Raw genomic sequence first — 18,198 nt, 5'->3', positions numbered from 1 at the left:
ACAATTACATGTATTTTTGTATGCAAATTATTTTGAAAAACGATGAAATAGTACTGGAATTAAAAAGGATTTTTCTGAACGTGTTAAGTTATCTTTCCCCAATTTTATTAATAAGATACTTATCTAATATTTGTCAGATAGAGTAACATCCCCCGATAAATTCAAATTGTGTAAGGGACCGGATAGAGTAACATACCCCGAAAAATACAAATTGTGTAAGGGACCGGTAAACACACTTATCCTTCATTATTATGTCTATCTGATAGTGTTACACTCCACTGAAAATTGCAAATGGAGTGAGAAAGCTAAGGGAAATCAGTCTAACCTTATATTATTTATCCAGATAGAAAAATCACCCATGAAAATAAAACCAAAGGGAAATCACTCTTAAGTTTCATTATTAAGTCAGATAGAGTAACCTCCCCTGAAGGAAAGAAAGGGATATCACTCTGACCTTTCATTAATAAGCCAAATAGAGTAACCTCCCATGAAGGAGAGAAGGGAAATCACTAACCTTTCATTATTAGGCCAGATAGAGTAACCGCTCCTGTAGAAAACAAAGGGAAATCACTCTAACCTTAAATTATTAATCCCGATAGAGTAACCTCCCCTGAAAACAAAGGGAAATCACTCTAACCTTTCATTTTTAAGTCAGATAGAGTAACCTCCCCTGAAGAAAACAAAGGGAAATCACTCTAACCTTTCATTATTAAGTCAGATAGAGTAACCTCCCCTGAAGAAAACAAAGGGAAATCACTCTTACCTTTCATTATTAAGTCAGATAGAGTAACCTCCCCTGAAGAAAACAAAGGGAAATCACTCTAACCTTTCATTATTAAGTCAGATAGAGTAACCTCCCCTGAAGAAAACAAAGGGAAATCACTCTTACCTTTCATTATTAAGTCAGATAGAGTAACCTCCCCTGAAGAAAACAAAGGGAAATCACTCTAACCTTAAATTATTAATCCAGATAGAGTAACCTCCCCTGAAAAAACAAAGGGAAATCACTCTAACCTTTCATTATTAAGTCAGATAGAGTAACCTCCCCTGAAGAAAACAAAGGGAAATCACTCTAACCTTTCATTATTAAGTCAGATAGAGTAACCTCCCCTGAAGAAAACAAAGGGAAATCACTCTTACCTTTCATTATTAAGTCAGATAGAGTAACCTCCCCTGAAGAAAACAAAGGGAAATCACTCTAACCTTTCATTATTAAGTCAGATAGAGTAACCTCCCCTGAAGAAAACAAAGGGAAATCACTCTAACCTTTCATTATTAAGCCAGATAGAGTAACCTCCCCTGAAGGAAACAAAGGGAAATCACTCTAACCTTTCATTATTAAGTCAGATAGAGTAACCTCCCCTGAAGAAAACAAAGGGAAATCACTCTTACCTTTCATTATTAAGTCAGATAGAGTAACCTCCCCTGAAGAAAACAAAGGGAAATCATTTTTACTTTTTATTATTAAGCCAGATAGAGTAACCTCCCCTGAAGGAAAGAAAAGGAAATCACCTTAACGTTTCATTGTTAAATAAAAAAGAGTAACCTCCTCTGAAGAAAACAAAGGGAAATCACTCTTACTTTTCATTATTTAGCCAGATAGAGTAACCTCCCTTGAAGGAAAGAAAGGGTAATCACTCTAACCTTTCATTGTTAAATCAAATAGAGTAACCTCCCCTGAAAAAAACAAAGGGAAATCACTCTTACCTTTCATTATTAAATCAGAGTTACGTACCCTAATGAAAAGAATGGGAATAATACATTGGCCCTAACGGGCTTTTAACCGTTAAACTTTTGGTTCTAGTTACAGTAGCCTGATTGAAGCAAGTTGAAAATATTTTTTGAAAACTAAAATATACATTTTCAGATAAAATACACAAAATGCATTTTTTTTCTATATTGAGGCATGAATGAATGATCATTCATAAGATACACATAAAATATTATCATCGAATCATGTATTCATGTATACCTATTGTACTCAGGAATTTGAAATACTTAAAAAAAACCTGCCAAATACAAGCTTAAAAGCACTTTGAAACTTTGGAAGAATACACTATTTATACAACTAACATATTCAAATTCAAATTTTATTGTAATTAACAGAAATAAACTTTAGATCAACGACATTAAGACTAGGCAATGTCAACTGTATTTAACATTAAAGTGTCTGAACTCTATGTTACAATACCATAGTCTAATTCCCGTCACACAGTGTCCAATGGCCCAATGTACAATAACCTTCGTTATTATTTTAATAATTGTAATTAAATAAATAAATTAAATGTACCAATGTCAAGGTCACTAGAATTTTCAAATTTTTTCGGGAGATAAAAATTTCATTAAAATAAATAGTTAGCCAGTGTTTAAAGTGTGTGGGATATGGCGAGTGGATATGATAAGTTTGTGGATGAAGATTTTGGATATACGGATTTAGATGAAGGTCAGGATACCGAGGAATCTAGCGTTTTCTTTGCTGTCTCAACACACAACAGATTCGAACAAATGGAAAATGGCGGAGATTTTAAACAAATAACAAAGAAGAGGAAAAAGGGTAGTAGTGCTGGAAGTAGTGATTGTTTTAATGGATTAAGAACGGATGATAAGTTAGAACGCATCTATGATCAAGTGACTAAAACTATGACAAAATACGAGGAATTGAGAAGCAGCAGTTATCACTACATAAGGAGCTTCATAATGTAAACAAAGGTTTTCAGGACCTAGATGAGAGACTGAGTAAAATGGAGGATTTGTGTATAGAACAAGACTGGAAAGTAAAGGTATTGTCTTACAAATCAGTTGATTGTGAATCAAGGAGCATGAGAAATAATTTAGTGATATATGGTCTCACAGAAAAATCACATTTTCAAAATTGTAAAAGCCTCGTTTTGGGTATATAATTACACGCACTGATAAAATCAGTGTATTCACTCATATGTCAATAGTTTGCAATTTGTTTGTGATTTGTTAGATTACTCATTTCTGAATGTGTGATAATCATACATAAAACGTTTGCATTTATATTAATTGCTCATATGTGATTTTTAAAAAGTAGTATTAAAGTTATAAAATTCGGTCTTTTTTATAATTGTTATGCTCTATATTATTTGTTTTTTATATAAATTATATATATGGTACGTATCCTCCAAAATTTATAAGTGGTACGTAACATTCAAAAATGGTACGTAACCTCCAGGTACGTATCCTCCGTGGTACGTAACCTCCAGTAATCACAGGGACTCACAGGGAAAACATACAATAAACTAGACTCCAATGAAATGAAACATATATTCGAAAATAATGATATTGTTCTTTTAACAGAGACATGGTCAAGTGATCTTTTTAACTATGAAGTTACAAACTTTGATTATTATATTTTACATAGAAAATTAAAAATCTAAATGTGCAAAAAGAGACAGTGGTGGTTTAATAATATATGTTCATCATAAACTATAACAGTATGTTGAACTTGTTAAATTTTCAGGTGACTGTTTGATATGGATGAAATTTAGTAAATCATTGTTTAATTTTGAAAATGATTTATTTGTGTGTTTGACTTATAACACACCAAAGGGTAGTAGTAGGGAAAATATTGATGACCAATCTATATTTAAAATTTTACTTGATGACATGTTGAATTTTGAAAATATGTACAATAATAAATGTAATTTTATTTTAACTGGAGATTACAATGCTAGAGTTGGGGAAAGATTAGATTATGTTGAAGAATCTTACCATATTTTACATAATTTTTTACCAGAAGATTATATACAAGATGAAATATTGCCTAGGAAAAGTCTAGATAAAACTGTGAATGAATATGGAAAATTACTGTTAGAGTTTTGTAAAGCTTCTGGTGTTAGAATATTAAATGGCAGATGTTGTGAAGATAATAATATGGGTAAATATACATGCATTAATACACAAGGCAGCAGTGTAATAGACTATGTTTTATGTAGATCAGATTTGATACAATTTATTTCACACTTTGAAGTGAGTGACCCAAATATTTTGTCTGATCATTGCTGTGTGCACTTTAATCTAAAATCTTGTAAAATATCTGAAAATGAAGATAAAACTGAAACTGATAATTCAAATATACCTTACAGTTATAAATGGGAAAACAGTAAAAAGGAATTGTATATTAGTAGTTTATGTAGTAATAGCGTTATGAATGAATTTGTAAATATATGTCAAAATGTTGATGGTGCTGTAAGTAGCCATGAAATAGATCAATCTTTGACAAATTTCTGTAATATATTAGAAGATGTATGTAATCCATTATTTAAAAGAAATGTCACAAATAACATTGGTTCTAACATAAGAAAAAATAATGTATATTATGATAATGATTGTAAAGATTTAAAAAAAAACATATTATAGATGTCTGAATATTTGGAGAAATAATAAATGTGATGAAACAAGGGCGGAAATGGTACAAGCTCGTAGTAATTATAAAAATACTATTAGGAAAAAGAAATTTATTTATGATAAGGAACAAACACACAGATTAGAAAATGCTAGGCTTTGTAATGCTAGGTTATATTGGAAAATGTTAAAAGGCACTGTTCATGAAAATAATAAATGTAAGCTAACCACAGATGATTTTCAAAGATATTTTAAATCTGTAAATGATCCTGAGTCTGTATTTTATCAAGCTGATGAAGATGTCTTATATTTTAATGATAGATACTTAAATGAAGAATTAAATGTCATGTTCTCTGAACTTAATGTTCCTTTCACTGGTACTGAAATTTTTAATGCTTGCAAACAGTTAAATGCTGGTAAATCAGCTGGGCCTGATTATTTACTAAATGAGTTTTTTAAGTTTGGATTTGATTTTGATCACTTTTTACAGGTTATAGTTTCTTTGTTTAATAAAATGTTTGATATAGGTTACTTTCCATCAAGTTGGACAGAAGGTTTTATTGTACCTATTCATAAAAAAGGGGATATAGATAACCCTAATAATTATAGGGGTATTACCCTTCTTAGCATCTTTGGGAAACTTTTTACAAAAGTAATAAATGAACGTTTAAATATATGGGCTGAAAAATACAATGTGTATATAGAATATCAGGCTTGTTTCAGAACAAATATGAGCACTTTTGATAATATGTTTTATATAACATGGTATTATAACACGTTTATTAAATAATAATAAAAAGTTGTATGCTGTTTTTGTAGATTTCACTAAAGCTTTTGATTATTTGGTAAGAGATGTTATTTGGTATAAATTAATTCAATTTGGAGTGAGAGGTAAAATGTTAGATATTATTAGGTTCATGTATGAGAATGTAAGATCAAGAGTAAAATACAATAATACTATTAGTGAAGAGTTTGTATGTTACTTGGGAGTAAGACAAGGCGAATCCCTTTCGCCGTTTTTATTTTCTATGTATTTAAATGATATAGAAGAATATTTTATGTTAAATGGTTTTGAAGGTATTGACTTAGGTATTTTAAAGATATTTTTATTATTGTATGCAGATGATAAAGTGATTATGTCTGAAACAGAGGTGGGCTTACAAAAAGGATTAAGATTATTAGAAATATATTGTGATAGGTGGAAATTAAGTGTTAACTGTACAAAGACAAAGGTTTTGATTTTTAAAAAAGGGGGTAGACTTAGACAGAATTTGAATTTTTATTATAAAGGTCAGTCAATTGAAATAGTTAAAAAGTTTACATATCTAGGCATTGTTTTTTCTGTTGGTGGATATTTTAATATGACTTTTGAAACACTCTCTGGACAAGCATTGAAGGCGTTGTTTAAACTTGAAAAAAAGCTGATAAGATTCCCTTGTATGTCAGTTAAACATAAACTGGATTTATTTGATAAACTTATTTTACCAATTCTTAACTATGGATCACAAATATGGGGTTTACTTGATAGTCATGTATTAGAAAATATTCATTTAAAGTATTGTAAGAAGTTGTTAGGAGTTAAAAAACAAACACAAAACAATTTTATCTATGGTGAACTTGGAAGGACATCTTTAAAACAATGAGAGCTATTAATGTTATAAAATACTGGTTAAAAGTTGTTCAGTTAAGTAGTAAAAAATATGTCAAAGTTGTATATGATCTTATGTGTAGAGATTTAGAACTTAAACCGAATTCAATGTTCTGGGCTAAGTCTGTTATGATTTTGTTACAATCTTTAGGTTTCAATGAAGTATGGATTAATCAGGGCGTTGGTGATATAAATTTATTTTTAGCAGTAGTAAAATAAAGATTAACAGATACATTTATACAAAATTGGTATGCAACTTTAAGAGATTCATCAAGGGCAAGAAGTTATGTATTATTTTGTGATTTTGGTTTTAAGTCATATCTGTCAATGGTTAATATTGAAAAATTTAGGAAATCTTTATCACGTTTCAGGACTTCTTCGCATAGATTAAAAGTAGAAACTGGTAGATGGCATAAACCTGAAGCAATTCCTTATAATGAAAGAAAATGTAATATTTGCTTAAAACTAGAAGATGAATTTCATGTATTATTAGAATGTCGGATTGTCCACAATACAATATTTGAGAAAACAGCTCATAGATAAATATTATTGGAAAAAACCAAATATACCAAAATTTATTGAATTGTTAACATCTCAAAATGAAAATGTTATAAGAAAATTATCAATGTTTATCTTTAAAATGTTTGAATTAAGAACAAATGTTGAATATTCGTAAATTATAGTACCTAGGAAGGTAAATGTAATGTTACTTCATTGATATCATTATGCAAAACCTGTGCTTCATTTAAACCTTGCTGTAATATGTTATTCTGTTCATATTAAAGCAAACTTATGACTCAAATATACAGTAAATGTTAAATATATGTTATATATGTTTAATGACCTTGATATTATGTTTCTGTATGTATGTATGTTTGTATATATGCTGTGTGCTCATGGGTATAATACCCACATGTATTTGGAATAAAATCTTGAATCTTGTAATTAACAGTTTTCCCATGAAGAAATTACATGTATTAATATTAGCTTTTATGTAACCTGGGTCTTTTCGACCCTTTTACAAACTTGAAATTCACGGTGTCTCCTGTCATCTTAGAATGACTTCTAACACAGAAGTGGTGTGGATTTTGTCAGTTTCTAAAGTTTTTACTTCACAAAGACACATTGTTGAACATATCAGGTATCTTTGTTGACACAATCATGAAGCTATTGGAGTAGAAACATGACACAATTTTGAATATTTATAAAGACAATTTAATGCATTATCATTGCTTCCTTTTTGGAAATTTCTCGGTCTATGGAAGGAGACATTTCTCCCACACCCATCTGATTATAGAAAGGTACAACTAGATGCCTATATATTACGAAACATGTAAAGCGCCTGTTTGAATGCAATATTGCTATTTCTTTAATATTTTCATTTTGTTTCTAGTGGTTCTGTTATTCAGTTGCATGCAAAGTAATAAAACTTTGTTTCAAACTAATTGACAATTCATAAACGATGGCTCAAATGATTCTTGTCAGATATAGAATTGCACTTTTCCCCCGGGGAATGGACATTGGACCCCTTTATCTACAATGCGTATCCTTAAAATGTGTCCAGGTATGTCCCTGACTCGTGACATGAAGTCCCAATGTGCGTAAGTGTGACTATCTGACTATCTGTTTGAACTGACGTATCAAATCTTAAAAGGGCCTATACTACTTAAGCTCTAATAAACTTTGAGAACGGTGTAGTTACGGTGTAGTTACGCCCTTATAAAATTGTCCTTTTTAACTCGATGCACTTACGCCCTTCCAATCATTCTTCGATATCGAAGCCAACTTAAATGCTAGGGTAAAGATATCTAGTCAGCAGGTGCGCGATGACGCTCTGCTTCGAATGGCGTATAAACTTTTTAAAAAGCTAGTAGCGACTCGCTTCGTAATTTTTTTCCAGGGGTGTGTTTAAATGTAAAAATGACAGTTCTGTTAGCTGAAGAGACTTCAGCGAACATCAAAATAAAAGTGACATATAAAGTTATGGAAGCAAGTTTAACAAAGAGGAATATGAGTATATATGAAGATGCATGTAAACAGAGTAAATACATACACTAAATACTGGTGGGGGTAAATCCCGGGATCATCTATAGAAAAGCCGGGATCCGGGATCGTATTAAACATATAGTAATCCCGGGAATTGACCACCTGTTCTCGGTGTCATCGACACAAAAATCAGACTTGTAATGTTCAAATAATTTTACTCTTATCAATATTTGAGTATATTGTACCTTAAAAAATATTAAAACAAACGTTTCAATAGGACAGATTATCATTTTCCCTATGAAATCATTACGATACGTGTACAATATTTTAAACAGAATATCTTTGATCTAACACATCACATTCAGAAAAGCCAGGATGGTATTAGATATATAGCGATCCCGGGAATTAACCACTGCCATGTCATATTCAGAAAAACCGGGATCGTATTAACCCATTACGCGATATACACGCCTTTTAACGCCTTTTTCACCCCCTTTTTTTGTTGTCTCAAATGGTGAAAAAATGCCTAATTTAGGCCCCCAACACTTGTTTTTGGTTGAAAAATGTTGTTAAAAAAAAGTGACCACTTTTTCGGCGCGGCCCCAACCAAAATATACATCAGGGGGTTGCCAGAAGGGGGATGTGCCCCCTTCTGTTTGGGGGGTTTGAAGGGGGCGGCAGTCCCCCTGATCGCCAAGAAAATTTTGGACTTGTGACAGGCTAAAAATGACCCCAGATCGATCATAAGGTAACGTGTAACCAACGCTGAAAAGCATTTGACTCTATCTCAATCCATTAAGAAATTGCAGCACTTTGAAATCAATTTTGATGGAAAAAATCTTTTTTGTTATCAATTATGTTAAGTATATCTTATGATCTTATCTAAAAAAATATATAAATAAATGAACATAAAATTTAGCCAAATATTATATTAACAAAAACTTTGATTTTTTTCAATTAGGCATGTAATTACAAGTATTGCGATTTCCGCATTTTTAAGTTTGTTAATAAATAGCTCTAAATATATTTAAATCTAAAGTTAAATTAATTTACCATTCATTACATACAATACAAAATAAAAAGTTATCGTTTAATCGCCTTTCATTACGACAATAATCAACACAAATATAGTGTATTCCTTTTCCCTATATATCTAATACTATCCCGGATCCCGGGATTTTCCCCCCACCCTAAATACCGGAAAGAATAAAATGACCTTTTAAAAGGAAAGGCTTGCACAGTTGTGCCTTCATCCCAACCCTTTAAAAAAAATTTTTTTTTTTGTTTCAATTTATTATCACAATTTTTTTGAATTACGGTATTTGTATATCATAAAGGGTTTATTTAGTTGTTTTTTTTTTTTTTGGAAAAACGAATATTTTTTGTCAAAACGATTTGAAATCTATTCTCTATTGTATAAAACTAATAAAGAAAATGATCAATCGTAAAAATACCAACGTGGAGATCTATCTATCATACTGAAGGGAAACAAGTGTGCATATTTCATTTCCCCTTTTTCGCAGAGAAATCATTCGTTTGCTTTATAGACAAGTAAATGCACTAAAATACTTCGTTACGTGGTACCAATTAATAAGCATGTATCAACTATGTTACACGATCACAAATACGATGCGCTATCTGTAGATCAGCACGTGGCAAGGTTAATGATATGCATGGGCTATTTTTAGATTACCTCACCAAGAAGTTGAATTGCGTTCAGTAGATCTGAATATAACTCGATCATGCGTGATTTGGTAAGCAGGACCACCCTTTGAAGACGGAATACTACTACAATCACCATTCTCTATTGTATAAAACTAATACAGACAAAAAACAATTATGAAAGAAACCAACTTTTGCGTCTTGAAAAACAATTGAAACGGAACAATTTCGTTTATAATTTATTACGGTTTAAACCGATAAATCAAGTAAAAATAGAAATCCTATTTATATAAACAAACTGGGATTACCGAAGTAACTAAAATAGCTTAGATTTCCGTAATATTACTTCGTCCGATTCCTCAGTATGACGGAATCGCTCGAATTGTCACGATTGCAATCGGAACTACATCGGCTATTATCATTAATCCGAAGAGTGACGGAAAAGGCCGAAAAGTTGCGATTGGCACGATTGCAGCTGGTTTCCCGTTCAATCATGCACTAACAATTGGAAACAGGAAACCACCTTACCGGAACAAGTTATTCAAAACAAATGGCTTGCAGCCGTGGCTGCAAGCCAAAAATGCACATACCCAGATGTACACTTATGTTAATTAACCAATCAAAAACTTACTACAGAGAAAACAGGTGAAATCGCTAAATCAAAAGTCAGTGTAAATATGATTTATTGAAAAGAATTAATGAAAACAAACATTTTAATCATCATTATATCTTTGCGCTCAAAGCAATACTTGCTTCTTTTTAAAAATGGCGTGAAAATTGAAGGTTTTTTGACGCTATGTAAGATTAAATTTGATTGGCTAAATAATTTTGGATTCTAGCCCTGACAGATAAATTTTGTAGAAAGCTTGAAGCCAAGCTTCGATTAAAATTTTGGATGGATTCGGAGTTTTAGGCTGTTTCTCAGTAAAATCCTAACGTAATACCGGCTCGCCGTGGCGAGCCGGCAAAAAAGGGCCAAGTACCATTTACGCCCTTATAGCACTAGACCGTCGACTATTTAATTTATTTATTTGTAGGCGCTGCAAAGATATGGACATTTGAATTCTGATAAACGTGACGGTTTTTAATCATGTAATAAGCTTTTCTTTTTTCCATTAAACTTAATTTATTTTTTAATGACCGGACACACAATGCACGTGTAAAGCGGAAAATGCGCCGCAATCTGGATCCCGTTCCCGTTTTTCCCCAAAGATGCATATCTTCACGGAATTTATTAATTTACACATTAATTAAATGTAAATTAAAAGTCCGTGAAACAAGGTCTTTCTATTTGAAAGACCCTGCTTAAAATTAAAAATAATAGCAATCTGAAATTTTCTTTCTTTATTGTATTTTTATATAATAATATATGTTCAGACTGTATGCATTTAGGTAGATTAAACTAAATTCAGAATTTACGTGAATGTCTTGTACAAAATTTAAGTCGGAAAACTTTGCACATAGACCGAAGCTGGATGTGGACATACAGTTCACGTTAAATTAGGAATGCAGATTTCTCTGTGCAGCTTAGAAACGCTAGAATTCCTATAGCTTGAAGCATTGTGGACTTCTCTTTGGCCATTTAATTGTCCCAAAGAACTTCACCTTGACCTTCAGCTGGACACACAGTTGCTTCCTAGCGATGTCAATACCGGAAATCTGGATGGGGAAAAACAACAGTTACGATTATAAATATCAAAGTACATTTTTTTGTAAAACAATGTCGGTGTGTTCTCCTTCCGAGTTTTTCTAAAACGTCTTTTAGATTTTATAGGTTTATTTTTCAAACATAAATCATGTGTTTTCTGTACCAGAAAATGAATATTTTTAATTATTAAATTTTTGAAAGTTGTATTTTTTTAAAAATTTCGTATATGTTGATCTATCACTTATTCAATGGCGTAAACGTAATAAAACGATTCGAAAGTATAAAGAAAATGATATGTTTCCATTGTATAATTATCGAGAAAGATTTTGGTGTCAATTCTTGTTTGTACCCTTATTTCTAGATCGCTTTTCATCAGTTTTCTCATGGATTTGGGGAGTTTGCTTTTCTTCATTCTCAAGGTGAAGCTGCCATTGCCTGAAAAACAAATCCATTTATGACTTATTGCCCCTATCTGTGAAACAAATACAATTACAGTACACAAATTAAGATAAAAGAAATATGAACAAATAGATAAACAAGAGCGATCAGTGATCACATATGTGTCGCCTCATGATGGCCAATTTCATGTTGGGACAAGTTTTGTGCCAGACGGAGAAGTGATCGGGGTAGTGGCGACATAAATTCATGTAAAGTTAGGATGAAATTGCCCCAGTAGTTTATGAGGAGTAGTGGAGACAAGTTTTGTGACAGACGGACAGACAGTGCACAACTAGACTTGGTACTGATCATTCCTGTAAAGTTTGGATGAAATTGCACCAGTCGTTTATGAGGAGTAGTCCGGACAAGTTTTGTGACGGACGGACAGACAGACGGACAGACAGACGACGGAGAAGTGATCCGTATATGTCGTCACTACTCCGTAGAGGCGACACAAAAATGTAAAACAAATATGCAGGAAAAAAATAAGAAAATCCGGATATGTTTCCTCTTTCAACAAAACTTTTATCTCCTATTAGTAAATAAAACTCACTTTCGATAGCATATATATGAAATGCTTTTCCAAAGAATCATTTGTCCCGGAACACAACACGTGTACATTTTTCAACAATAACAAAACCCCCATTTCATAAAATGTGGACAATAAAATGAAATTCACTTACTTTTAATAACATGGGAAATACTTTTGCCATAAGCTTTGAAGCTCAGTTTGATGCCTTCGGAGGTGATTTCCGCGACAAAGCATGCTGTAAAAATATTAACATTTCAGAAATAAACAGTTTAGATAATCTAATATTGTTTTTCAAAATATATATATTAAGTACAATTCATTTAGAATATTCAACTCCTTTATGAAAAGTACAACTGACTTAGAATATAGATCTATATTTTATATTTTACTAATGAAAATACATGTACTGGGATCCTACATATTTACCGGACAATCAGTTTACCGGACAAAAGCTATTCCTGCCTTTTTGCGTCGATTCAAAAACCATACAGTCTGAATAGTACACACACTTTCTATTTCAAAGTAAATAAAATCAAAACCACTCTGCAGGTAAATATTGTTGATTCAGTTCTTTATCTACTCAGCATGTCCTTTTGTTTACTAGTTATTTCATGACCTGGTCGTGCGGGGGAATAATCTGTTCTGCGAGACCCGAATATGGAAGCCCTTAATAGGTTATTTTAGATAGTTTTACTTTTAATTCTTCTCAACGTTACATCTAGAGACAATCGTAACATATTTTAATGATAAAAAGTAATTTTAAATTTAGTCCAAACATTATCTCGTTGTTTTCTTTTACAAAGAAATGCAAATTAAAAAACATATATACTAAGGAAACGGGTAACACCCATGGGAGGAAACTCTTCATGAAATGTAAATAAAATAGATCTTATTTCTTTCGTAACATGCTACATGATGACCAAAATTAAACTGTATGACAAAGAACAGTATCAAAATGCTTCATACGTTTAAGGATCATGAAGAACCAATACGTTAATTGAGTTAATAGTGTAAATTTCAATTACACCCTATATATTGGCCTCTTCATAACAGGCATGGCTGCCGTGTCTATTTCTAGTGACATACTGGGTTTTTCAAATATCCTAACCTTGCCATTCAATAGTCGTAGTTTCCTTGCTGATTATTTAAAGATTAATTTGTATTCACGACTTTAAAGTTTTTTTGAAACACAATGTCCGGTAAATTGAGTTGTCTACACGATTTTTTTCCTCTATAAAGACACAGTTCTACGGCCAAATGTTTAATTTCATGTTTGATAAAGGAATGTTTACGTGCATTAAGAACCCAAAATTATTTCGGTAAAAATCCATTCTTTTTTATTATTTTAAAAAAAAGTGACTGATAAAAACTTCATATTTTGTCCGGTAATATGTAGGATCCCAGTATACTGTAGAAATTCTATAATACAAATATTGATAATTTGAGAAATTTTGTTGTGGCGTACCTTTCAATTTCCACATTTTCATACACGTCTCACATTTGCCATTATGGCATCCGGTAAGTTCATTTCCAACAAATACATCATCTTCAGCTAAACTATCGGAAGAATCCTCCACGAGCTGGTCGTCGAAATACGGAAAGACGTTAACGTCATCTCTGTTTTCGACGTCAAACGAAACGTCATCGTCTTCTGCATCGTATATGACGTCATCTAGTGGATTGTCGTCTCCAATGCTGTCTGAAAGAAAATTATTTTAAAAAAAATAGTGAAACTGGTTGAGAGTAAGCATTTTTATATGAATATGTGTGAATTACCATTAAGGCCTTTCCATTCTTTAGTTTACATCGTTTTACATTTCCTGAGGTTACAATAGCCTACTTTTTTCATTTTCCTTGTTTCATATTAAATTGATACTTACTAATTCTGACAGTGTGTAAATCATTAATGTAAAACGTTAACTTTTTAAAACAAAGGCAGAAAAAAACATATTCTGTAAAATACGTAAAAAATCCGATGTTCACTTATATGGCCAGTTAAAAGAAATGAACATTTCATTTATAATGATGAACAGTTAGAAATTGTTGATGATTTCAATTATTTGGGAATAACGTTGAATTACACTGGTACTTTCGCTTTAAATATAAAATGTCTAAAAGGCAAAGCACTTAGGGCGATGCACACATTGTTAAATAATATCAAAAGATATAACATTCGTCCGGATATTTCATTGCAACTTTTTGATGCATTTGTAGGATCGATATTAAATTATGGTTGTCCTATTTGGGGGTTTACTAAGTCTTGTGAATTAGAACGTATTCATCTACAGTTTTGCAAAACAATCCTTGGTGTAAAACAATCGACAAGTAACGCAGCTATATATGCAGAATTGGGTCGCTATCCTTTATATGTATTTCGTTTTGTACATATTATTAAATACTGGGTCAAGTTTATGCACATTCATTGGCGCAGTATTATAATGGTAGAAAGAATTGGGTTTTCCATGTTTTCCACTGCTTGATGATTATGGTTTTAGCTCTGTTTTTGTAAATCATGAAAACATAAATTTCAAATTATTTGTAAATTTGTTCAAGAAAACAGTAACGGATTGTGCCTTACAGAAACTATTTGGAGATATTGAGAAAAATGAAATACTGAAATCCTTGTACATACATTTAAAACCGAGCTTTGGTATATCGGATTACTTGATTAAAATAAATTCGTTTAAAATACGTAATAGCATAACTAGATTGCGCGTGTCGTCGCATAATTTATTTATAGAATATCTTAGACATGGGCGTAATCGAAAACCAAGAAATGAAAGATTATGTTATTTCTGCGGTAATGACATAGAAGATGAATTTCATTTTATAATCACATGCAAAAAATATTCTGACCTGAGAAACAAATTCATACCAAAATATTATGTGAAAAATCCGAGCATGTACAAATTTATTGATTTATTAAGTTCTAAAAAGAAACAAGTCTTGTTAAATTTGGGAAATTTTATAGCACAAGCATTTAAACGCAGGGAATTAAATCAACCGAATCTTCAGACATAATTATAAAAATGTTATCTTGTTAGTAATATTACTTTATTTCTTTTCATTCTCCATGTTTTGTTAATGCAGTCCAAAGATGTAGTTTTATCATTGTATGACACTTTGCTACTAAATAATGTTAACTTTGATGATTACGTGATGTTTAATTATATTTGAATGTATGTATTTTGTGACCATGTGCATTTTGTACACGTCTTATATGAATAAACTATCTATCTATCTTATAAATTATATTGTTCGAGAGAGTACTCGTATATATGAGGAAATCTACAAACCTCTGTCTGCGAAAATGAGTCTTCCATTCCCGGCAATAATAACAGCAGCAAAGACAAATAGCGGTAAGAATGACTTCATCTTGGACCCTAAACACATAAAGTGTCAGAAAAAATATAACATAGATAATAAACATTTATTTTTATACACCTATAATTTTATATGACTTTTTAACTGAAAATATACATACACGATATGTGCATTATAATATTTTTTTTCCGTACTCAACACCTTGATTGCTTGCGCATTGACGTCATATGAATGTTCATTGTACTCATACGTCGTTTCTCAAGAATAATGTTCATCCCTCAGTTGTGTCCGAATTTTGTTTATGGATTATACATTTAATGTTATACAATTATTGACTAGTAAGCCATTGAATATGATGTGAAATTCGGTTATCGCCTCGGTCAAAAATGAATATCACATCATATTCAATGGCTCACAAGTTAAAAATTGTATAATATTCAACATTTATAGATAATATAATAATGTAAAGAATACAGATATTTAAATGAAAATGAGTGTGCTATGAATTTGGTGGATTCCTTCACACTCGTTAATGGTCGTGCGTAGTAAAAACAACTTTGCACAACCATGCATGCAGCCATAGCGATACAACAAAACGGAATACCAACAAAACGGAATACCTTGCGCATGCGTTATTTCCAAATAAATCTATGTTTATTAATGCGAAGTTTTGGTTAATTTCATGCAATGTACAAGCATACCTTTGCCTTGCTTAATCTATTAAGAATAAATATCATTTATTATTATTATTATTATTATTATTATTATCATTATAGCAGAAATAAATGAAAATACATAAATAAAACATATATACATACCTTTAGAAGCGATTATAAGCTGACTTTTAGGCTGCTAATTAATGTGTATTTATAGTAAAACGGGGAACATACCTAACCAGGATCTCACATGTTGTTGTTTGTAGCAGGGACATAGATAACATTTTATCTACATCTCAGTTTGAAGCCTTGTCTTCATTGCCTTTTCCGTTTCTATTAAATGAGTACGTCAAACAAAACTCTTATCTGATTTCAAATGTCCATTTTAATGGACATCCTATTTAAGTACATCTAGTGGACGTCTACAATGGTATCGCTAGGTTAACATTTTGTTTGCTGCTGTTGTTGGTTTTTTTCTTCAATTTCCAGAAAAAATGGACTAAGCGGCGTGGGCGGCAAAGGCTGAATAAATCTCAAGTTAAATCAGGAACCAACAAAGGTCAACAGAGAGATGTAACAAACACAGTCATAAACGCATGTAAAAATGGCATTTCCGATAAGCAAGTGATAAATCATGGATACAAGAGAAAAAATAACAAAGAAAGAAAAGTCAGTTGTCGTAGATCCCAGTGGAATAATCAACTGTTTTCTTTATAGAAACTTTATCATTCGTTCGCACGAATTTTATCTTTCGAGTAAAACTATTCAGAACATGCAGAGGGATAGATGCACATGGCCGGATTATGCGTGCAGGAGTGCATTACGTTTCAGTGTTGTCGTTTTCTTTTCTTATTTATGTACATTTACTATGTATTTATGTGGCTTGTGGAAAGCCATTCATAATCTATAATCGATAACAGTTCATTTATCTTTTCTAGATAAAAATCATAGAAAACACTTGGTATTTTCCGCACTTAGATATAAATTAAGTGGTCTCAATTTTATCTGTGATGACTATAAATCTTATCAAACATCATTTTACTTATCTTACCGCTTTTCACATTTGCGCTTTTCCTTTGACGATATATAAAGTTCAAGTTACCGATGTTTATCAGATACATTTATCTGTTTTTGGTTATTGAACTTTTTGGAGTTAAATAAACTTCTTGCTTGATACAAGATTCAAATTTATAACACCAAACATTTTTTTTCTAAAATCATATTTGTAAGTTTCGCACCGTCTTTTTTTCTTAATTATTGATTGTTTCTATAGGATTTGTTTTGTTTTGTTCTACGGCGCACCGACCTTATCTAGATCATATGGCCCCGAAATAGGAAATATTGGTTTGGTTAACCTCGGATGTTACAAACTTAAAGCAACACCATGGGCAGAACCACCTCAGCTGCTGGAGCTAAAAGATGGATAGACTCCAATAATTTGACCCATTTATTCGCCTCTTAGCAGGGATAAACGAAACCTTTCAGCAACTAGGGTTTTCTTTCTTAAGAAAATGATAGATTGTTATAAATAATAACTGTTACTGTTAAAGGGAATGATAAACTGTTAAAGGGAATGATTTACTTTTATAGGATATAATAAATTGTTAAAGGGAATGGTAAACTTTCATAGGTAGTGAATAACTTTTATAGGGAATGATAAACTGTTAAAGGCAATGATAAACTTTCATAGGGAGTGAATAACTTTTATAGGGAATGATTAACTATTAGGGAATTATAAAACTTTCATAGGGAGTGAATAACTTTTATTGGGAATGATTTAACTTTTACAGGAAATGATAAACTGTTATAAATGATAAACTGTTACTGTCATAGGGAATTATAAACTGTTAAAGGGAATAATTAACTTTAATAATAGGGAGTAAATAACTTTTATAGGAAATGATAAACTGTTAAAGGCAATTGTAAACTTTATATG

At 31.5% G+C, this 18,198-nt stretch overlaps 1 protein-coding gene across 1 annotated transcript; it reads right to left on the bottom strand.

Annotated features, from left to right (window-relative positions):
* Nucleotides 1-10,993: 10,993 nt before the first annotated feature.
* Nucleotides 10,994-16,556, bottom strand: LOC132717163 (uncharacterized). The gene is made up of 6 exons (XM_060700576.1): nt 16,425-16,556; nt 15,579-15,665; nt 13,748-13,981; nt 12,434-12,517; nt 11,662-11,747; nt 10,994-11,323 (listed from the first exon to the last, which is right to left on the bottom strand). Exons 2-6 carry the CDS (start codon nt 15,655-15,657, stop codon nt 11,210-11,212), a joined length of 597 nt encoding a protein of 198 aa, XP_060556559.1. The 5' UTR covers nt 15,658-15,665; nt 16,425-16,556; the 3' UTR covers nt 10,994-11,209.
* Nucleotides 16,557-18,198: the final 1,642 nt, after the last annotated feature.

The sequence above is a fragment of the Ruditapes philippinarum genome, unplaced genomic scaffold (assembly GCF_026571515.1).
Source record: "Ruditapes philippinarum isolate M1 unplaced genomic scaffold, ASM2657151v2 ctg4496_1_1_1_1, whole genome shotgun sequence".
NCBI classification, from domain to species: domain Eukaryota; kingdom Metazoa; phylum Mollusca; class Bivalvia; order Venerida; family Veneridae; genus Ruditapes; species Ruditapes philippinarum.
The sequence above is the reverse complement of the archived record's forward strand: the minus strand, read 5'-3'. Positions and strand labels throughout refer to the sequence as shown.